This window comes from Typopeltis vanoorti, chromosome 25, assembly GCF_054136105.1.
Source record: "Typopeltis vanoorti isolate ZY-2024b chromosome 25, IOZ_Tvanoo_1.0, whole genome shotgun sequence".
Classification (NCBI taxonomy): domain Eukaryota; kingdom Metazoa; phylum Arthropoda; class Arachnida; order Uropygi; family Thelyphonidae; genus Typopeltis; species Typopeltis vanoorti.
The window spans coordinates 20,053,829-20,078,581 of NC_143573.1; the positions used below are offsets into that span (position 1 = coordinate 20,053,829).

At 35.7% G+C, this 24,753-nt stretch overlaps 1 protein-coding gene across 1 annotated transcript in view; it reads right to left on the reverse strand.

Moving 5' to 3' along the window:
- The window catches only part of LOC150092589 (1-phosphatidylinositol 4,5-bisphosphate phosphodiesterase delta-4-like), a 324,472-nt gene that overhangs the window by 274,360 nt on the left and 25,359 nt on the right, over nucleotides 1-24,753 (reverse strand). Inside the window, exon 2 of the mRNA XM_090414401.1 lies at nucleotides 14,379-14,546. Coding sequence (XP_090270527.1) covers nucleotides 14,379-14,546 — 168 coding nt within the window. The remainder of the gene's footprint in view (nucleotides 1-14,378; nucleotides 14,547-24,753) is intronic.

The following is a 24,753-nucleotide window of genomic DNA, read 5'->3' on the forward strand; positions in this document are numbered from 1 at the left end:
GTTCAACAAGCTGCAGCATACGAGCCAACGGACATATTAAAATATAGAAGACCAAAAACTATATTTGCCTCCTATAGTGATACATAATCTCCATGCCCATTCAGGGCGAGCAAACTGCTCGTAAATTTTACCCTCACTGTAACCACGATAGATAGCCGGGGAATATGAAAAGCATTTTGCTTCACCCTTAAAGAATAATTGTCAATTGTCAACCTTGGTATATATATGGTATATATATACAGTATATATTTGAATATTACAACGAGGTTATTTTATTTCTAATAAAAATCTCTGGAGCAGATATAGATGTAATACATTTTTTAACTTGGAGGTATTGTTTATTAGGATACCAAGTTGTTTTATAAACTTGGTTATATTTTAACTCCTAATCCGAAGTATGCAAACAATTAAGTTTGCGCCTGAAACAATGAGTTGCCCTGGTGTTGTTTCATCTTTAGACTCGAACTTTGTTTTAGGCACAAACTTAATTGTTTGCGTACTTGGGATTATGAGTTAAAAAAACAAAGTTTATAAAATTACTTGGTATCCTTAATATATATATATATATTATATTATATTATATTATATTATATTATATTAATATATATATATATAATATAATATATATTATATTAATATGTATTTATTATATATTAATATATATATATATAATAATATATATAATAATATATATAATATATATATATATATATATATATATATATATATATATATATATATATATATATATATATATATATATATATATATATATATATATATATTATATTATATATATATATATATATATAATATAATATATATAAATATATATATTAAGGATACCAAGTAATTTCATAAACTTTGTTTTTTTACTCCTCCCAAGTAAGCAAAACCGTTAGGTTTGCGCCTGAACGTAGTTCAAGTCTAAAAATAGTGCAACACCAGGGCAACTCATTGTAAAGTTAGGTAAAGCTCTGATCACTGTTCTTAGTATTTCCCAGAATGTTTCTGGGAAATACTGGGAAAGTATTTCCCAGTATTTCCCAGAAACACATCTCACTAAGAGATGTATACTGTTATACATTATTGGCGTTGGGGGGGTCACTACACAGACCGGTTTCAACCTTTTGTATAGGTGAAGCGGGCTCTAAAAATAAGACGAACACGAAAGATCGCCCAACTCAGCTTTGTTCCACTCAATGACAGGTTCACTCTATCACCGAGGAGCCTGCCATTGGCTCTACTCAATGGCAGGCACACCCCACCGCTAATCAGAGCCATAATCTCAGCGGTGGCCCCACTCAAAGACAGGCAAAAACCTACCTCCAAGTGGAGGCTCCCTAAGCCAGATCATCCCCGAACCGGTTTCCACCCTCATTGGGTTCTCCTCAGTGAGTAGCTAGATCTGAAATACCAAAGTTTTGACAGTTGACATTTATGTCTTTAAGGGTGAACAAAATGCTTTTCATATAACCCGCTATCTGTTGTGGTAACAATGACGGTAAAATTTACGAGCAGTTTGCTCGCCCTGAATGGGCATTGAGATTATCCATCGTTATAGGATGCTAATATAGCTTTTGGTCTTCTATATTTGAATATGTCCGTTGGCTCGTATGCTGCAGCTTGTTGAACCAAATCATTGGGATGTGAGGACGTCTTTAGAAAAAATTTGGAAGCTAAGGGCTGTAGAAAAGAGAGTATATAGGGAATATTTGTGTCTCTGTGGAGTTGGTTGTTTCTAACATACCACGGGGCGTTCAGAATCATTCTCAAACACTTGTTCTGCACTCGCTGTATTTTGATAATGTTAGTATTAGAGATGTGGCTCCAGGGCGGAGAGGCATAGGTGATTATAGGACGAATCATCATCTGGTATAGTTGCAATTTGGTTCTGTTGCTGAGCTTGCTATTTCTATTAATTAGCAGATAGATCTGAGCTATGGCTTTAGATGCTTTTGCACATGCAGACTTGATATGTTGGTTGAAAGATAGCTTTTTGTCGAGAATCACACCCAGGTAATTTGTTTCTTTCTGCCAGGGAATTTTAGTATTGAATAGTAACACATCTCCTGCAGCAGACCTTGGCCTTTTTGAGAAAAGAACGGCTAAGCTTTTCAGGGGGTTGACTTCCAATCTCCACTTGGAGAACCAACCCTCCAGCTTTAGAAGGTTTTATTGAAGTTTTCCGTTAACGAAGTGGGGTCTGAGAGATCTGGTTAGTATTGCCGTATCGTCCACATACAGGGCAAAAATGGAAGTCATCGGATTGTGAGGGATGGCTGATATGTATACAGAAAACAGCAATGGAGCCAGTAGAGATCCCTGCGGCACGCCAGCAAAGATATGGCGCTGGAACGATGGGGAACCGTTGATTTTAACTTGCATTGATCTATTCTGAAGATATGAATGGATTAGATGAACCATTTTTAGTACCAAGGTTTTCAGCAACTTGAAGTTTGTGGGTCAAATTGATAACACTCTTGTGTTACCTAGATTTTTAGTAATACAAATACAGACTCTAATCAACTTTACCTATATAAGTTCCTACAAGGTGCTTTTACTTTAAATAAGAAACTCTGGATGAGATAAAGATGTGAAAAGATTTTTTACCTTGGAGATAATATATATTAAGGATACTAAGTAATTTTAGAAACTTGTTTTTTTTACTCCTTCTTATATATATTATCCCCAAGGTAAAAACCTTTTCACATCTTTATCTCTTCCAGAGTTTCTTATTCAAAGTAAAAGCACCTTGTAGGAACTTGTATAGGAAAAGTTGATAAGGCTGTGTATTACTAAAAACCTTGGTATTTCAGGGTCTAGCTACTCACTGAGGAGACCTCAAAAAAGGTTGAAACCGGTCTGGGTAATGACCCCCTCCCCACCCATAACGTATAACAGTGTATATAACAGTATACATCTCTTAGTGAGATGTGTTTTACATTATGGAAAATACTAAGAATAGTGATCAGAGCATTTTCCACCTTTACAACGAGTTGCCCTTGTGTTGCACTACCTTTAGACTTGAACTACGTTCAGGCGCAAACTTAACTGTTTTGCTTACTTGGGAGAAGGAGTAAATATATATATATATAAAACGTAAAAATTGCAAAAATATTTAAAAATAACAGGTGTAATTAACTCTATATTTAAACCGAACCTAGTTCAAAAACAAACCAGACTAAAAGTACACAATACATTAGCCTTACCGGCCTTAATGTATGGAAGCGAAATCTGGACAATAAAACAAAAAGACAAAGATTAACAACAGCAGAAATGAAGTTTATGAGAAAAACTGCAAATTATACCCTATTTGATCACAAAAGAAACAAGGAAATTATGAAAGAATTAAACCAAGAACCAGTAATAGAAAAAATTTAAAAAAAAAACTATATATATATATATATATATATATTCATTTTCTAAAAAACCGAGAATTATAACAAATTGAGATTTATTTGAAAACGCAACACGTTTCGTCGGGATTGACTTCATCAGGCGTTAAGAACATAGAAAGCTATTAAAAGACACTGAAAAAAACATTGAGACACTCTAAAGCTATACAATTATAAAGCTATAATATTCGACTTTAAAGGACAGTTATTATGAACTTCAGCTTTGAGCTATAGTCCGTGTTAAAGTTCTATTGTTGTACACTTGTGCGTGTGTGGAATCACGCGATCTCCAGTATCTGATAGTAGAGCTGAAAGAGTCAGGCAAATTATAGCTGAGATTATTGTTCATATGAAGAGGGTCCAAGGTGATTTCTTTTGACTCGACAATGCGGCGTTCTACCTCATCGTGGCAAATATGTAAGTTTGAAGTTGTTGTCCAATTTACCTCATGTTGGCGGCTTTCGTTGTTCGTGTTTATTGAAAACAGGACACGGTCTGATAGGGCAGTAGCTCTGGTTCTCTTGTAAGCAATGTCTCTCTGGTGTTCCTCGATACGTAGGAGGATAGATTTCCCCGTTTGGCGATAGTAAGGTTTTCCGCACTCACATGTGACTTTGTATACACCTGGGAATTGTAGAAGGTTGTGAGATTGTTTTTAGTTGCTGAAACTTGATCTTATTTTTGGAAGAGTCGAGAAGCAAGTTTGTATGTTAAATTTATTTAAGATTCTACTCAGTTTTTTGGATAGTGTGCTGATATATGGCAAGGAGATATACCCTTTGGAGTCGCCCTGTGTCTCTACGTTGCTACGTTGACGGTAGGATAATTGTTTTTTTGATACTTTTTAAAGAGTAGCCATTGCTTTTAAAGGTCCATTTCAGATGTTGTAGTTCTTTTTTTAGTTCTTCTTCAACTGACAGTACAGATCTTGCACGATTCGTAAGAGTTGAGATAATACCCAACTTTGGCGCTGGATGGTGATGTGAGGACGCATGCAAATGTCTGTCTGTGTGTGTGTGTGTGTGTGTTGGCTTTCTAAATATAGAGACTTTTATTGATTCAGGCGTCTTGGTGAGTTTAACATCTAGGAAACAGAGGGAACTATTTTCTTCAATCTCCATTGTCAATTTGATATCCTGATGGAGGTTGTTTAAGTGGTTGAGAAACTTGTGAAGATTCTTTAAATGTTCTCTCTGCTATCTCACTGTGTGAACTCTGGCTATTTTGAATTCGAGGGTAAACTTTATAAACAGGTCAAAGGACTAGCTATGGGAAGCCCCCTCTCTCCTATATTAGCCAACATTATTTTCGAGGATTTTGAACAAAAGGCAATCTCCTCTTTTAGTTTAAAACCAAGAATTCGGCTTAGATATGTGGACAATATATTCCTCATATGGGAGCATACTGTTGAGAATCTTTGATTATGTGTAAGTAAAGCTGGCTCTAAAAATTCGGACGATCCCTAGACCACTCAACAGTGGGCGAAAGATCGTCCACCTCAGCGTTGGCTCCATTCAGTGATGGCCTTTCACCCACCACGGAGCAGAACCGCTCAAATTCCAAAGAAAAGCATTCACCAACAAAGCCCCTCACCGGGCCGTGCCGGAAAACACACTCCCCAGAGATTCAAATTGCTCCCTTAAGGCAAAAAACCTTAAGAGAGCGAACACATAATAGCCCCGACCGGTCTCAACCTTTATTGAGGTGTATATGTAAAGATTATATGTAATTTATATATAAAGACCTCTCTAAAAATTAGGACGATCGCTAGACCACTCCATAGTGACCGAAAGACCGTCCAACTCAGTGTTGTTTCATTCAGTGACAGGCTCACCCCGTCACCGAGAAGAACTCCTCAGCGTTGGCTCTACCCAGTGGCAGGCTCACCCCACCACTTGCCAGAGCCATAATCTCAGCGGTGGCCCTACTCAGAGACAGGCAAAAACCTATCCCCAAGCAGAGCCTCTCAAAGCCAGCCTCCACCAGTTCCGACTCCTATCGAGGTCTCATCAGTGGGAGCCAGGCTAGAAATACCAAGATTTTAGTAATAAAGAGCTTATAAGTATTTTACCAGAACAAGTTACCATAAGGTGTTTTAACCTTATTAAATAAAAATCTCCGGATGAGATATAAATGTAGAAAGTATTTTACCTTGGGTATAAACTTGTTCTAGTAAAATACTTATAAGCTCTGTAAATGTTTCGACCTCAATAAAGGTCGAAACCGGTCTGGGTTTCGACCTTTATTGAGTCCTGATGAGACCTCTGAGATCTCCCACTGATGAGACCTCGATAGGAGTTCGTAGAGGCCCCTTGCCTTTAATACATAGCATCATACATCTCCTCAAGGAGATGGGCTGTGCATTAAGGATAAATATTAAGAATAGTGATCAGAGCTTATGCTACCTTTACCATGAGTTGCCTTGACTTGCACTACTTTGAGGGTCAGCTAGACTCGCAATACGTGCAGGCGCAAACTTGACTTGTTTGTCTGTTTGCTTACTTAGGAAATGGGGTAAAACCAGGTTTAAAATAGCTTGGTATCTTTAACATTTATTATACCCAAGTTAAAATACTTTCTATATATATATATATATAATTTTTTATTTTTAAGTTAGGAAATTTATGACTGTTTTTAGTTACCTGTTATGTTTTTATGAATTATGTTTTTGTTTAATTGCCGTTTCGTAATCCTGTACTGAATATGCCTATGACCAATAAAATAGAATATTTGGAAATTTGTAAAACTATACGCCAAAGGAGGAAAAATGAAATTAGATCATATAATTCTAGGAAAATTAAAGAAACAATAGTAATTATAAAGGGCCTAAGAAGAACGTTATCAGTTGGAACAAAGGAAATAGCTACTGTAAGAGATAAAAATGGTGAACTTAGAAAAACAAAAGGAGATGCAATAATCAAAAGAATTCAGGCATTTTATACTGAATTCTATGAAGACAAGGAGACCGAGACATCCAAGAATCAACTATGGATAACTCAAGTGAGGAAGAGTACGATGCCCCTGAGATCTTACTAGGTGAAGTGGAAATGAAGAATGGAAAGGCCACAGGAGGACCAGGAATTATAGTTGACTTCTTAAAACTTCGAGGAAGCCCTGTCATCACACAGCTGACCAAACAAACTCTTTAATAAATGCCTAAAACAGGGAAAAATTGCAAATAAATTGGAACAATTCACTCCTAATAATACTTTTTAAAAAGGGCGATAAGGAAGAAAGCCTACTCCCTACGATATATAAAGTCTTCACGAAATTATAAATAATAGAATAAATCTAAACTTGAGGGAATGGAAGCCTGTTAACAAACTGGATTTAGGAAGAATTACAATACTTTAGACCATATTCACACATAAAAACAGCTCATTAAAAAAATCAATTGAATACAATAAACCCTTATGTCTGGCCTATATAGACTACGAAAAAGCATTTGATTCAGATAAAACATCTGCAATACTAAACGTTATTGAAACCCAGGGAACCGAGAAACCATGTATTTAAACACTAAAACGTATTTACAATACTGCAACTTCTGTAATTAAATTATATAAAAACATTGAAAAGTTTCCAATACAAAAAGGCATCCGGCATGGCGACACCATATCTCCCACACTATTTGCAGTTGCATTAGAAGAAGTCTTCGGAAGCCTTGATTGGGAAACAAAAGGAATAAACATAAATGGAGAAAGGCTGCATCATCTGAAATTTGCAGATGATGTTGTCCTAATAGCAGATAATCTTGAAGATCTGGAAGAAAGAATAAATTAGCTAAATGAAGCCTCCAGAGTAATTGGATTAAAAATAAATAGAAAACAAATAATGATGAATAAATACATAAACTAAAGAACTGTCTAAGTTGAAAACCATGAAATAGAACAAGTTACTTCATATGTATATTTGAGCCATCTGTTATCCTTTGAGGAGTGCCAAAGAAAAGAGATTGAACGAAGAATTCACCTCGGATGGTCTATGAGAAAATGAGAGACATATTCAGAAATAGCCCTATGAATCTAAAAGGGAAAGCTTTCGATCCATGCATACTTCCTGTCCTAACATACGGGGAGAAACATGGATTTTAACAGAAACCCTAAACAAAAAAAAGCTGAGAACAACACAAGTTCGCATGGAGAGAAATATGCTAAAAATAACATTAAGAGATAGGAAGACAAATACCTGGATAAGATATCAAACAGGTGTCATGGATATTTTAAAATACATTAAACAGGCTAAGTGGAGATGGGTCATATTGTCAGATGCAATGACGAAAGATGGACTCGAAAAATAACAGTGGAGACTAATGGATGGAGCAAGACGAGGAGAGGAAGACCGAGAAGATGGAAGGATGAATTCGAACAAGTTGCAGGAGTGAGATGGATGAGAGGCTAAAAACCGAGTGGTTTGGAAAACCATGTGAGAGACCTATGTCCAGCAGTGGACAGAATTAAAAAGTTGAAGAAGAAAAAGAAGAAGAATCCTGTAGTGAAGATGCCTATGACACTTAGGCGAAAGGTTTACATTAAATAAGTTTTTCACGCGAGTTTTCCTCCATTTTTATATTTATCATGATTATGCCAACTCACGGAATTTCATAATCGAAAGAAACTTTTCCTATTTTGTCCCATCTTGTATTATCTCACTGACATTTTTTTGTTTTATATATGTATCTTCATTTAAATGGTCATTCTTGAAAGAAACGCACTTGTTCAGCCTTCAAGACACCCAGACTCAGGATTTTATAATTCTTTTTAAGCCCAATTTTAGATAATATGTAATCATTCGAGATATGTTGCCATATTTTTGAAGCATGAGGAATATCTCGAATTGCATTTATATTTAGAAAAAAATTTAATTCTGGGCAAGTCAGGATTGTTAATAATATCATTGTTAGTACTGCTTCAACTTCACATTCAAACGCTAGTAATATAAATTCATTTTGAACCAGACATATCGTAGCAACTTTCATAGGATTAAAATACGGTTTTGTAACACTACTTAACGAAACAGAAATGCTATTAATTTATATATGCTGTAATAAATGCTTCGTATTTAAATGCAAAAACATGAACATATCCAAATGCAGTAGAGCATGACTGTTTTAAAATCAGTTGAGTAAAATAAGAGTAAAATTACTTGGGTATAATTATTTTAGGCTTTCTTCCATAGAGTTTTTTTTAATGCCAGTTAAGCTTTCATGAAAGATGATCCCACCTCTCTTCAAAGGATCATCTTTCATAAAAGACGATCCCTTGATTTCATAAAAGACAGCAAATGATTTCAGCGCAGGCTGTGTAGAAGATATGGATGCGAGTTTTTAAATGTGATGGTAGGAAAGACTTGTATAAGAAGAATGGCCTGCACCTGAATTCATTTGGCATCAGAAGCCTGGAGAAATAACTTCTTCGTATGAGACCTAATGCACAGAGTCAGAGAAACTAGATCATCAAGAAAGGAATGGGAAAAATGTGTGCGAAAGTCCAGCTATGGCATGCAAATATGATAAAGATATGAATGTCTTCGAACACAGTTATGTATATGGCGAAGGGGTGGAAAAATATGCTTTAGATTCGGACGTTTAAAGTATGTCTGGGTAGGGAAAAGAGAAAATTCTCGAACAAGATCAAATAGATTGCATATCTAATTATAAGAATAAACTAGGTGGTAATTTATTATGTTTATACACAAATACCAGGAGCATTAGAAACAATGCGGTTGAGTTCCACAAACGCATTGAGAACTAACGATGTGGCCTAAGATTGTCGGCATTAGTGAAACCTGGCTATCAGAGTCATACATGGTAAGTGGGATCGAGTATAATGGGTATACTATTTTTAGGAATGACAGAAGAGATAGGAGAGGTGGAGGAGGAGTGCTACTAATGACATCAGAGATTTAAGTTCACTTAGGGTGGAAACATAAGAAAACAATGATAGTAGCAATGTCTCATGTAATGGTGAGTTTGAGTCTATCTAGTGTGAAGTGGAGGTTAATAGAATAAAATATATGGTGGGGTTTTGCTACAGACCTAGCGGCTCAGTTTCAGGGGACGAAGAAATGCATGGCCAATTTAGCCTTATGAATCCTAAACAAGTGATTATTATGGGTCACTTTAATTGCCCAAACATTGATTGAGTAGAAGAGAAATCTCATGATAAGAAAGAATAGGAATTTACTGAATTATTGCGTGACAACTTTCTCAAGCAGCATGTGAAAGAAGGAACTCGAGGTCAAAGAGTGTTGGATTTGCTCATAGCATCAGAAGGGGTCTCTATCAAGAATATAGCTATTTTACCACCAATTGGTAACAGTGATCATGCTGTACTTTCTTGGGAAGTATCTAATTGCATTAATGCTTCGATTAAAACAGGTTACATGCTGAATTACAAAGCTGGAAATTATGATCAACTTAGGAGAATACTATCTTTCGTCCCATGGTATCAGTTACTGAATGGAAAAAATGTCAGCAGTGCATGGGAATCTATAAAAAGTGCTTAAGTGAGGCAGTATCTGAATGTATCCCTAGTGTTTGAAGAATAAATAGGTGGAGTGAAATGGAAGTCCAACCTTATTAAGCAAGAAATCCACAAGAAGAAGATGATGTGGAAAGAATATCGCGAGAATAAAAGTGACAGGAGTTATGAAATATATAAAGTTCAGGCCAGAAAAGTAACGAGCATTGTGAGGAAAGCTAAATCGGAGTATGAAAAGAAATTGGCCATGCAAACTAAAGGCAATCCAAAAGAATTTTATCGTTATTCCGCAAATAAAAGAAAAAACGAATGTGGAAGAATAACTTTATCGAATGCAGATGGTACTCGAGTGTTGGAATCTAATGAAATTTTTCAGTCAATGAGTGCTCACTTTGCTAAGATATATCAACCAGGTGCATGTACGAAAGTTGTCTGAAAAGTTCGCGGCCTAATAATGAAAAAACGAATTTATAATTTCAAAATTATTTTTGTTTTCAACATAATCTCTCTTAAGACTAATACATTTAATCCAGCGATACTCCAGCCCCATTATCCCATCCTTGTAGTGGTTCTCAGTAAGATCAGCAAAATACCCCTCTACAGCTGCAATCACCTCTTGATTCGAAGAAAAACACTGACCAGAGAGAAAGAGTTTTAGTTTGGGGAAGAGATAGAAGTCAGAGGGAGCCAAATCTGGGGAATAGGGTGGATGTTCCAACAATTGGAATGACATTCCCTGGTTATTGTTTTACCCTTTTCAAGATAATTAATAAACAAAATGCCTTTAGCATCCCAAAACACCGATGCCATGACTTTGTCTTCTTTGGCGCTGAACATCTGGCTTCTGTCCACTGTTTTGACTGCTGTTTGGATTCTGGTGCGTAACGGTGAATCTACGTCTCATCTATAGTAATAAATCGACGCACAAAATCAGTTTTATTCTTGTTAAAACGCTCCAAGCACTGTTCAGAGATTTTCATAAGAGTGAGTTTATGGTCTGCTGTGAGCAAGCGCGGCACCCATCTTGCGCAAAGCTTTTTCATTGGAAATTCTTCATGCAAAATATATCCTACACGTTCTTTTGAAATGCCTATAGTCTCAGCAATTTCAAGCGCTTCGATTCGCCGGTCATCCAATATCATATGGTGTACTGCTCAATGATTTTTGGAGTTGTTATACTTTTTGGACATCCTTCACGTGGATCATCTTCAAGACTGGCACGGCCACGTTTAAACTCGGCAGCTAATTTCTTAATTGTCGAAAACGAAGGAGAAGTGTGCCCATAAACTTTTATGACCTTCGAATGAATTTCTTTTGGCGTTAAACCTTCTTTTACATAGATTGCTTATGACAGATGTACCAACTTAGAAAAAAAATCTTGCTGATAGTGTTGCCATCTATTGTCGAGGCCGAGAAGTTTTCAGACCACCCTCGTGCCATGGTGCACAGTGTTACTGCTACATTTGATGAAGAGTTAGAGGCTCATGAAAATGAGGTTGAATAGCTGTTACATAATGTGGACAAGAATTTGTCTACAGGGACAGATTGAATATCAGCCCATTTCCTAAAGGAATGCTCAGCCGAATTGGCTACGCCTTTTACATGTTTGTATAACTTGAGTCTCAGCTCAGGAATGATACCACAGGAATGGAAGGAATGTATGATAGTTCCATTGTACAAGGGTGCTGCAAAAACGGATGTGTCTAACTACCGACTTATCAGTATCTCTGGTGTGGTAGCGAAGATTTTAGAGGAGTTGGTAAGAACTCGCATACAGAAATGGGTAGATAAACACGCTATACTCTGCAAGGAACAGCATGAGTTTACTAAAGGTCATGTTTTAGTAATTTGCTCATATTTTATAAATATGTTATGGCCGAGTTGGATAAAGGGAATGGATATGCTAAGATAATGTTGGATTTTTCAGGCATTTGATAGGATACCACACGAAAGGCTGTTGCATAAACTAGAGAATATCGGATTTGAATATAAACTCTTGACTTGGATCAGGGGATGGTTGACAGACAGATATCAAAAGGTGATATGCAGAGAGTGTGAATCTGCCAGATTTAGGGTGACCGTATTCTAGGATGTACATCAGGGTTCAGTCCTTGGGCCATTATTGTTCAATCTATACATTAATGACATCAGAAAGGATCTAACGTCAGATGTGCAATTGTTTGCTGATTATGCAAAGATAAGCAAGACAATCAGAGGTGCTCCTAATATTCAGCACTTACAAAATGATTTGAACATAGGTTAGACATTTGGGTAAACGAAAATGGCTAAAAATTTAATGTTAGTAAGTGTAAAGTTATTCACTTTGGTGTGATTAGAGTTCCAGCTGCATATTTTATTAGCTGGGTTATGCTGCAAGAAACTGAAGAGGCAAGAGTTCTTGGCATATTGACGGATAGGAATTTAAAGCTCAAAAGGTCACATAGCAAAAGTTGCAAATACAACTCAGAGGATAATTGCGATGTTGAAGCGAGCGAACCTTGACATGTAAGGATAAGGAAGTCATTTTGCCTCTTTATAAGTATTTAATAAGACCACACCCGGATTATTGTGCGCAGATTTGATCTCGCGGGTTCCAAGGGAATAAAGAAACTGTGGAAAGAGTGCAAAGAAGAGTCACAAAGATTATATCCTGATTATGGGATTTAGATTATGAGGACAGATTGGAGTATGTGAATTGCAGACTCTTTTTAACAGGAGAAAGATAGGTGATATTATAGAGGCCTATAAACATTTGAATGGGTGTTATAGGATTTCAACTGATGAAATGTTTCGTTATATTGAAGGTGGGAAGAGAACACGGGGGCATCCATGGAAGTTAAATTTATTTGCAGTCAAGAAAGGGGTAAGAGCTAGGTTTTTCTCCCATAGAGCAGTGAGTGAGTGGAATAATTTGTCCTTAGGTAGTGAGTGCATCTGATGTTAATGAATTTAAGGGAAGGTATGATAGCTGGTATGGATGATTTATATCTTCCCTCGATGAGTCCTTGACTCTTTGGAGCCTTAGATAATATTAATAATAATTTTTCATACGTCAAAAATGTAGCTGATTGTAGGTTAAAAAAAAGCATACTAGTAGAACTCTGAGACGGAGTTAATTTAGATTTGCTCATTAGTAATACATAAACTGACGCAGGATATTAAGAATGATGATGCCTTCTTTACCCTTCACTATTAAAAAAATAATAAATTTAAAAAATCTTCTGCTTGGCAGGCAATTGTAACATTGAAGGTCCGAACAGAAAATATGCACATACGGGCCATTGAATTAGAAACCTTTATACAGATGTACGTAAACGTCACTTATGCAGTGTATATGGTCCCATGCGTCACTTCGCATGCAACTATATAAAAATGCTACTGATCAGTAATCGTCAATATTGTTGATCATAATGGGAAAAACAAAGGCTCTTTCGGAGTATGATAAAGGGCTTATTGTGGGTGGCGTCTGGCTGGAGTTGACTGGTTTCTCAAAAGGTGAGATATCCCTGCTGTTTAATCAGTGGATAAATAACCCACGTTGCTTGTCTAAGAATCGTAACTGTGGTCCTAGGACAGTCTGTTAGGAACGAGATCGTCGTCCTCTGAGAAGGTTTGTACGGACAAACAGCACTCACATATTTCACCGAACTATGCGCGGGGAATTGAAGTGGATCGGTAATGGTAGTAGTTGCAGTATGCCAATACAGAAACCTCTGATTTCTATAAAGAACCCGAAAGTTCGTCTATAGTGGTGCGGAACACCGTGACTGGACACTTGAAAACTGGAAAAAAATGTCATGTGGTCCTACTAGTCATGGTACACCTTGTTCTGTACCGTGTAGGCAGATAGTTTGGCTGGAGCCCCATGAAGCAATGAACTCAGTTTGCGTTGTAAGCACAACTAAAGCTTCTGCATGTGGTGTTTTGGCGTAGGGTATATTCTCTTGATGCGAAACAGGTCCCCTGATATTGCTGGAAGGTTGGGCGTCCTCCAAAGAATATCTGAACATTGTTACCGATCAAGTTCATCCTGCAATGTTGACTTTATATATAGCAGGTGACGGGTATTTCACGGGCGACAATGCTACTGTCTATCGCGCGAGATTTGTTCAGCAGTGATTCAACGAGCATGACAACGACCTTCACTATCTGCTCTGGCCACCATAAAGTCCGGATCTGAACCCAATTGAGAATATGTGGGCATGTTAGAAAAACTGACCGGGAAGCAAAGTACTCTTCGGCAATCTGAGCTATTGAAACGCATAGTATGTTATGGACGTGGATACAGTCCAGTACCTCATGGAACCTATGCGAAACGCATAGATTCCATTAGCCCGAATTACAGCACTAGTAGTGTTGTAATTCGGGCTAAAGGATGTTCATCCCGGTATTAAATAAGTTTCTAATTCACTGGCCATTATGTATATTTATTTATTGACTTAAACATGTTCAAAAATGCAAGCATACTTGTGTAACTTTCATCATAAATATTACTTACTGGAATCATCTCTTCTTTTGCATGCCATCTTTTTCGATGGCATATAACATAATCGCTGATTTGAAACATCCACATAAAATAGTCGTCTATAGAATCGATCCGCAGTTCTTATTTTGTACAAATTTGTTCCTTTTGAGATTTCATTAATAATAACTTGAATAGGAATACCTGCAATTATAAATTTAAAAGAACAGTAAAATAAACGATATAAATTATTAAATTCCTTCTTAAATATGGGAAAATCAAAACTATAAACTGAAAACATTTGTGTTTCAAAGATTACCAATGATTCTCACTTTTATTTCCATTTTTTTCCCATTACCTCACAAACTGACTTTAGTTCTGATGTTCCTAAACAAAATTGGTGTTTAGTAGGGAAATACCAACGCTTTTTGAAGGAGTAAAAACTGTATAGTGACATTCGTGTAGTGTAATATTTTTTTTTTATTTTCAGATAAAATAAGTTTTAGCTAAATATTATAGTGAGAAATAGAACATTACATTAGAGTTAAATCCTTGCTTTCAGCTAAAATTATCAATTCACGTGGCATACTAGTGAATTTTTTTCCCACTTATTATCAGCGGATATCAACTAATCATGAAAACACTTATGATCTAGTTAACGCAATCAAAAGATTGCATGAAAATTTAACGATAGCCACTTATCGCATATACAAACAATGGCTACGTTCAGCAAATTTTACTGTGGTATTTGTACAGGCTGAGTTAGTCATCGAACGTCGGTAAGCCTTGAGCAACTCAAGGCTTCCAGCTACTTAAGAATTAAAGTGTATACTTGAATCAAACAACAACAAGACGAAGCAGATGCTGCACCAATTAAAGTTCCCCCCCCCCTCCTTTTCATTATATTTTCTCACATCTTTATGTTCCTGTGCAGAAGGTAAAGCTCTGACATTTCGTATGGAACCGACTAATTCATGCTCTTGAACAAGTCTTTATAAATGTCAAGACTTGTTCAAGATTCGAACCCAACTCTTTTACCAACGCTGCATCGTGCTTCTAGTAGCTCCACTTGTGATTTATGCTATTTCCCTTTCATGTAAACGTTTTTCTTCTCTTTACAAGCGAGTCCCAATACTAAAAAACATTGTGTGTCAATTGTGAGTGTGAGTTATATTTCTGAGTTTGGTGAGAAAATTTCTCAGGAAATCATGTTAATAATGAGAATCAAAAGGAAATAACATATTCCCTTTATTATGCCCCTCTTCCGAATGCTATCAGCTTCGGAAGAAGGGCAGAATAAATGAAATTCAGCTTCTCTTTCTTCTATTTCAAAATAGACTACATTTGAAAAGGCTGCTGTATATATTCACTTCTTGCAGATATTCTACAGGGTCTCCCAAAATTCACGCAAGAAGTAATTTTGATAGAACACACAGGTTTTTAATTAAAAATGTAATTTCTTATTCATTCATAAAGTATACAGTATAGGGTTATGCATGGAATAGCATATCGGGTAAATGGCCTCCACGGCTTTGCTGGCACATACGCACTCTTTTGTTGAAATTTTCCATGACCGTTTTGCATAAATGTGGCTGAATTTCGTTGATATAGCGCTCAATTTCCTCCTTCAAGGCGTGGGTCGTGGGTGAGCTTGTTGGCATAAACCTTAGACTTCAAAAAACCCCAAAGAATAAAGTCCAACGGAGTTAAGTCACATGATCTGGGCGGCCAATTCTGATCACCAAAACGGGAAATTACACGACCAGGAAATGACTCATGCAGTAATTAAATTGTTTCTCGGGCTGCATGGCATGTGGCACCGTCTTGTTGATACCAAATGTCGTCCACATCCATATTTTGCAATTTAGGCACAAAAAACTGGATTATCATGTTGCGATAGCGAGCACAATTAACTGTTATTGCCTTAAGAGCCGCATTTTCGAAGAAAAATGGACCCATGATGCTTCCAGCCCAAAATCCGCAGCAAATAGTGACGCGTTGTGGATGATTTGTTTCTCAACAATCGCTCGTGGATTTTCTGAACCCTAAATGCGACAACTTTGTCGATTAACGAAGTCATCAAGATGAAAATGAGCCTCATCGCTGAAGATGATTTTGTTCGAAAAATAAGCATCCACTTGTTGTTGTTCCATAATCCATTCAACGAACTCTCTTCGTTGTGTGTGGTCATTTTTAATAACCCTGAACTGTCAGCTGTCACGCTGTCTTTTTTTTTTCCTCGTCGGCAACACTTCACCGCACAAATGGCGCTAAATTTAAATCTTGTGTGAATTTTGGGACACCCTGTATAAACATTTGATTGTTTTATTGTAATTATACACTGTATGAACTGGCTAGTTTTTTTATCACTGTTTAAATGAAACTAATAAATAAGCACCACTAATGTAGTAAGTGTTATTTTTGACGTTAAATTGATAGTGCTTGTTAATTTATGTGTTATCAGTAAGTTTGCATTTGTAATAAATGAAGAAATTGCACGAAACAATTTATAACTAGACATATGCTGTTATAAATCGAATATATATTTTAGTCGTGTGGCAGAGGTTCGAAGAAAATATAATATAAAGTAAGTTATCTGATTTCAAATATTATGGGAGCAGTATTATTCTCTTAGGAATCAGACAAAGCCTCCTGAGGACACATCCATTGGAGGCATAATCGAATTTTCTGCCTTAGCTGCTTCAGTGAGAATTCTGTATAACTCTTCTACACAGTTTTAGATAATTCTTTCCCAATTTCTGTCATTTCCGTAATATGATAAATTTCGTACACAGGGACTGTCGATCCCTTGCGAGAAAATAATTGATAATCTGTGCAAAGAAGCTGAAAATCGAATGAGTTATTTTAATCTGAAACATTTCTTTCCAAACCTTTTTTTTAACTCTCAGAATGTTAGCGACTTTTTTTTTCGCAAAAAGAAGAAAAATAAACAGGTCACTAGTCATCTCTTCTTTTTCTCTTATTAATATATGTTCAAAGAAGAAAAGCAAGAAATTAATCGTTATAACTGTATTATTAATCAAAAATATATACTTATAAACTAATATGCATATACTTATATCAATAAGTAATTACATTTTTAAACAAAAACCTCTTAAAACTTGTATTATATTGCAAGCATTTTTGCAATAATAATTCCATACAATTTTAATGTAACATTTGTTGCTTATTGCTTTTTAATCAAGTTATTAATTAGTGGTTGAAAAATGGATAAACATACTCTTGATTCTTCTTCAACGGATAGCAGCCTTTTCGTCTTCTTGATTTTAGTAATTTTATGTGGTTCCTATCCATGAAAGGCATTTATAAACCTATAGTACATTCGTATAAACCTATAGTACATCGTGAGTAGGTTTAAGGATTTTTTTAAATTGATTTTTATATATTTTTTGTATTTTTATTTATTTCTTACCAGATCCGGAAACCCTGTAATAGGGACCAAACATGAAACTTTTTCAAGCCACTTCAAGACTCCAATTCGACCACTGGAGGGGTGGTCCAATTTCAAATCCATCTCCCATCTAAAGACATTCACAAACATCCATGCCCACGGCGGGAGTCGAACCTGCAGCCTGTTGGTTGGAGAGCGGATACGCAAACTACTCACCAACCAGGCCGGCAGATTTGTATGGTGCTGGAGACCCCTACTCACAAAGGTAAGTGGTGGAAATTGACAGCACTATTATCCTAGCAGTCTTTTCGATATTTAGAAATTGGCAACATACATCCCAAAACAGTTTAATGATAAATTATTGTATTTTATCTGTAAACTTCGATCATTTCTTAAATATATAAACTCCTCTTCATCTTTCAGATTGAAATTACCTTTACGAATCGTTATCTTATACACAGTACTCCTTTTTACCAAATGTTTAGAAATACACTCGGGTCTCTTTTTATGCGGCTTTGAAGTTATGCGGTGCACGCCCACAGATACGAGACCTTTCGACACTTCTGCGCATATCAACAGAAGGAGAATCCATTCCCGTAATCCAGCGTTTCCCAAACTTTTCCAACAACGGAAACACTTCACAAATCCTGAAAATTTCATTGAACACCTTGGTTATTTTGTAATATATTCATTAATAATTAATTGTTAACCCCTTAACATACAAAGACGTCTGTGACACGTCTTTTGTTTATTGCACCAAAATTGATTTTGAATTTTGGTTTCACATATAAATACAACCGAATATAGACGCTAGACAATCTTGTGCCTATTTCCAACGGCGTATTTCGTTTGGGTTTGCACAAATTCACCATCATTTTTCAAATAATGATGAATTTGATCCAGCAAATCACTCTCGCCCAAAACTCGCCCAAAAATTGGCAGAAAAACGACCGCTCTCTGATTTTTAATTGGTACGTTAAGAGGTTAATTTAGTTCATTTTTATTATTAATTAATAATTGATCATTAATTATTAATTGATAGTTAATTAAATTTGGCCCAATGGAGAAAAAAAAAGAAATGAAAGTTGCAATTTTAGATCGCTTAGCAAAAGGAGACGGATCTACGGTGATTGTTAAACATTTTAATTTAGGCGATTCTACTATAACAGCAAAAGAATGTAGTCTCAATAAGAAAATCTGTCATTTCTGACATAAAACTAAGTGCCAAATTATCATCGTACTCAAGAGATGCTTTATTAGAAAACACGGAACGAGCGCTCGTAATTTGGATTTAAGAATTAACTCAAAGAAGAATTCCTATAAGTGGTTATTTAATTAAACAAAAAGCTCTTCGATTTTTATGAACAGATGAAGCAATTGGAGCCGTCTACTTCCGCTTCCCAGGCTGATAAAGAATTTTGGGCTAGCAAAGGATGGTAAACCGGGTTTTTAAAAAGGAATGCACTTCATAATGTGGATTACAGGCGAGGTTGCATCAGCAGATGAAGAAGTAGCCAAAAAATTTCAAGAGAAGTTAACCAAAATTATTGAAGATGGTGGATATGGTCCCGATCAAGTGTTAACGTTGACGAAACTGGATTGTTTTGGAAGAAAATGCCTAGTCGAACTTACATCGCGAAGTCTGAGGAAAAAGCAAGTGGGTTTAAAGCAACCAAAGATCGAGTAACGTTGTTACTTTGTAGCTATGCATCAGGAGATCGAATGTTTAAATCCCTCCTAGTAAATCGATTTCTAAGACCACGTGCTCTAAAAGGCAAAGATCTAAAACATCTGCCTTTACATTGGATGGCTAATACAAAGGCCTGGGTAACAACTGCTGTATTTACTGAATGGTTCAATAATTGCTTTATACCAGAAGTGGAAACACACATGAAGCAAAAAACTGTCGATTTTAAAGTTTTATTAATTGTTGACAATGCACCAAGTCATCCGCATTTAGAACATCCAAATGTGCGGGTAGTATGTTTTCCACCCAATTCAACAAGCATTTTCGGCCATTAGATCAAGGCATAATTGCTACTTTTGAAAAATATTATGTTAAGCACACTTTTAAATTTATATTGGATAAACTAGAAAATGAATCATTAATAGTAACTGACGTTTGGAAAAAATTTTCTATTTTGGACTGCTTAAATCATGTTGCATCTGCTATCACTGAAATAAAACCACAAATTTTAAATACCTGCTGGAAAGCAGCTTGGCCTGGATGTATTGCAAACAGTGCAACCATGAAACATCTATATTATCAGCTGAAATCATTACATTGCCACATGAATTTGGTGGAGAAGGTTTTGATACATTTAGCCAGAACGATATAGACGAATTGCGTGTGGATAATGCCTTAAGTGACGATGATATTATTGGATATCGATTAACTTTAGATATCGTGGAAGATCCAGAAAACGATAGTGAAGCGGAAAAAAAAAACCTGTCCCCCTCACTGCAAATATAATTCGAGAAGGTCTTGAACTGTGCAATAAATCGGAAAATAATTTTCTTGTTAATGACACAAATTCTGAACGAGCCTTTAATTTCCAATGTGAGCTGAAGAACTGTATGTCTGGATATCGCGAGGTGTATAAAAAATTAATAAAATCATCATCGCAAAGTTTAATCACTGATTGCATTGTCAGAAGAAAAAAATCAGCACACAACGAGGGTGAAGCTAATTCTGTTTGTGAAGAACCATTGCCTTTACCATACAGATCTGATGGGCTGACTATCTCTTCTGGTGATGAAAGTGATTTTGCACCAGTTCGCAAACGTTGCTGAATATTGTCTGATAGCGATGATAATTCTGATGAAAAAAAAAATGTTAATTTTCAATAAAATTAAATGAATAAAGCTTTAAACCAAACTTAAGCATTCTTATTTTCCTGAATTTTCATAAACTCCTTTTATGCGATTTTAGGTTTATTTTAATTCATTGCTTCGGTTTAATGCGGTTTTAGAAAATTATGGAACGTATGCCTGATTTTTCAACGTAAGTTTATGTCTTTTTAAGTTGTCACGAAAAAATCTCGTGGCAACTTAATATTAACGTGGCGGTATCATAGTTGAAGCTACATATTGTGTAGTACGAGGCCTAGTTGTGTCTAGGCGATATGTAGGTTGCAATGATGTTAACTCTGCTCACGTCAGCTTTCATTGGATGGTAACTAGAAAGGGACACGTATCTCAGAAAAGGAAAGCCTTGGTGATCAAGTATAGAAAACATGCATTGGACCATGTCTTTTCATTGACGCTAGAGTTTCACTTGTCTGTGAATACGAGTATTAGCATGTATGTTGAATTTTCGAACACATTCAGCATTCTTGTATTTAGTTTATCCCTTAATTGTTAATTAAAGTTAGCTACTCTTAATTAGCGGGTTTGTTCTTCTTGTTATTTGCGAAATGTCTTTGGAGCATGTGTTATCATTATGCATATAAATGAAAACTTGGGTGAAAAATTTTGCAGGCTACTTAGAATAAATAATTTAAATAAATCAACATGTAAACACGAAGTGTTTACATGTTGATTTATTTATTTATTTTGACAATTCACTATGAATTGTCAAAATAAATGGAATTCTCTTGTTCACAAAATGTGCTAAACACGATAATGATTATCATAATCTTAAAATCATTATGATAGTCATTATCATATTGATTACCACTATCAAATAAATAAAGGTATTATAAATATTAATATTAAATATTGTATTAATTATTATCATAATGATAACGATTTTCATGATTACACGCTTTCATTAAAAAAAAATTATGCCATCTTGGAAAACTCGTTCTGAATATTGGTATGTGATAAATATATAATTATCATTAATCTTAATGGTGTCCTCACAAGAGTAATGATCATGATACTGATCTGCATTGATCGCCCTTCCTTTTTGCTCTACTATAATCATCAAGATTGTTCTTAAGTAGGGAATGAGATACATACCACACAGACAAAGAAACAAAAGAGACAAAGTTAAGACTATGCAAAGCTCACTCAGTTCCATCGAATTCTTAACAAAAATATTACTTTTTGAGACAAAATTACTTTGTAAAATTACGTTCTTAAAATAAATCTACCATGCTTTTTACGAACAAGCAGTTGGCCGCTAGTCTAAGAAACAACATACTGATTGGTTTATGATTACGACAGGGAGAAATCTAGCTCCTGATTGATAATCAAATGAGCCTTTCATGCGTGACTCAATGACACCAATCTCTACAAAGAAAATGATATAAAGGTGCCAAACAAGAACGCGACTCCTGAATGATCAGTAGCGATTGCAGAAATCGAAGTAAATGCAATACTCTACTGATAATCAATATTCTTGGCTTCTTCAGTGCCATCTTATCCTCTTTGATGATTTGATTGCACTGAAAAAGACAAGAGTATTTTGATTTCTACAGTCGGTGCGGAAACTCGGATTTTTCATCTTGCAAAACGGCTAGAACAACAGATATCAAGATATCGACCTGCACCAATATTGAGGCACTAACCATCCACGAACTTCTCTAGGTTATCAAAACAGCTTTGAGAATCGTAAATCTGTTTTGATAACCAAATTCAGTTCCGGGTTTCTCAAAGTTGAGGGGAAGGGGAAAGGAAAAGAAAATAAATGCTTCCAAGATAACTTTCAACAAAAATATAAAGAAACGTAACGTCGACTTTCAGTATTTTAAAACTGCGCGATGTGACAGAGCCTTGATCAGATAACAAGAAGAAAAATGGTGTTAAGGTCGCACGTGAAAATGATTTTTGACCATCAGTGCATCTTATAAACACGTCGCCACTGCAGACGGTCATGTGGATCATTCACTTGCATCAATCATCTTCGAACTCGCTAAATAAAATTGGAACGGATATGCGTTCCTCCCATAAAATGGGATGAACGCGTATTATGAACATTGAAGTTACTGGAGATAAATCATTATTAGAAGATATTAAAATGAAGTAGCAAAGTGAATTTCGGCATAATAATCATAAGGCATTTGTTTATGTGCGCTGTTCATGAATTAAGGAGGCCAAAAACAGAATCATAGTTAAGCACAAAAAACATTTTTTTATGATTCTCTTGGACTATTTTCGTATTTGTTATATCTTGAAATCTCAGACTTCTCTTCCTCGTCCTTTTCTTTCGAATCTCTTATTATACATTGAAATAATGTTTAGTTGTTTTTAAATTATTATTTTATTCACATAATTGATACAAAGTCCAAACAAGATATCATATAAATAAAAATTTGACTGATGATACAGAACAATTCAGATTCTACCCAAGAATCTAAGAATAGTCCGTCAGGTAGCGTCGTAAAATATGAACTATTCCAAGTAATGCTGTTTTTTGTAGGTCATATGGGGTCACTTTATTGATTTTTAATTGCTATAAATAGTTGGATAGCTTCTTTGAAGTTGCACCAAGTGCACCGATAACTATTGGGATGCTTTGGTGTGTTTAAGCCACAGTCGGCTAACTTCGATTGCCAGATCTCGATATTTAGTAATTTTTTCCAGTTCTTTGTTGTTATCACTGGGTACTCCGATATCAATAATCCAAATTTGTTGATGTTCGATAATTGTGATGTCAGGTCTATTGTGTTCCAAATGCCGATCAGTTTGTATTCTAAAGTCCCAGAGAATTTTTGCTGTTTCGTTTTCCAATACAGTCTCTATTTTATGCTGCCACCACTTATCAGAAGTAGGAAAGACATCTTTTATTTGCATACATGTCAATGAACTATTTGGGCTACTTGATCATGGCGGTATTTATAATCAGTTTGAGCTATTTTGCTGCAGGGACTGACTAGATGTCTACAGTCTCATCTTTCTGGTCGCATAATCTGCATTTGCTGTTATTATTGATGTTCAAAATTTTTGCGTTGATTGCATTAGTTTGTAATGACTGTTCTTGAGCTGCTAAAATAAATCCTTCTGTTTCTTTTTAATGTATCCGTGTTGTAGCCATTGCCATGTCTTGTTCACGTCAATTTTATTCTCAGTATCTCAAAGAAATTGGCCATGCAAGGGTTTATTTTTCCAGCACACATATCGGATATTTTGTTGTTCCTTTTTGTAATCGGATGTGCTTCCTGTTGCTTTTAGAAAGCCATCTTGTGTAATTGCTTGAAGCATTGGCTCAGATCTATTGTTGATGCAATTTTGTAAACCAATTTCTTCTTCTTCCACAGTCTGTCTCACTTGCAGCAAACCCCGTCCACCTATTCTCCTCAGTAGGTACAACCGGTCAACATCACTTCGTGGATGTAATGCATGATGCAAAGTCATTAGTTTTATAGTTTTGTGGTCTAATTTGTCCAGGTTCTCTTTAGTCCAATTAATTATGCCAGCTATGTATCGGATCACTGGTATAGCCCAAGAATTCATTTCTCTAATTGTGGTTAATCCATTTAGTTTTGTTTTCATAATATTTCTAACTCTTTTGATGTATTCTAATGCTTCCTGTTGTTTAACTTTAGAGTGGAGTTTCCTAGGTATCTATAGTGTTAGTCAGCTGAAATTGCTTTTATATATATATCTTGATCAAAATTAAAACTGCTAATGTCATTAATTTTTCCTCGTTTAATAGATAAAATTGCGCATCTATCTAAACCAAATTCCATTTTGATGTCCTGACTGAAAATACGAACTGTTCAATAAAGAATCTATTTGTTGGGCCGATTTTCCATATAACTTCATGTCATCCGTATACAACAGATGGGAAATTTTAATATTACATTTAGGAATTTCATATCCAAGTTTTGTTTTCTTCAGAATCATAGACAAAGGTATCAAAGAAATGTTTAAGAGCAATGGTGACAAGGAATCACCTTGGAAAATTCCACGTGAATGCTGATATCTCCAAATCGTTCATTATTCATTATTAATGTTGTTTCCATGATTTCATAGCAGCAGCCAGAAAGGAACATGTTTTTGCGAATTCCAAATATTTCTAGTGATCTCAGGATCCAAGAATGTGGGAGGGAA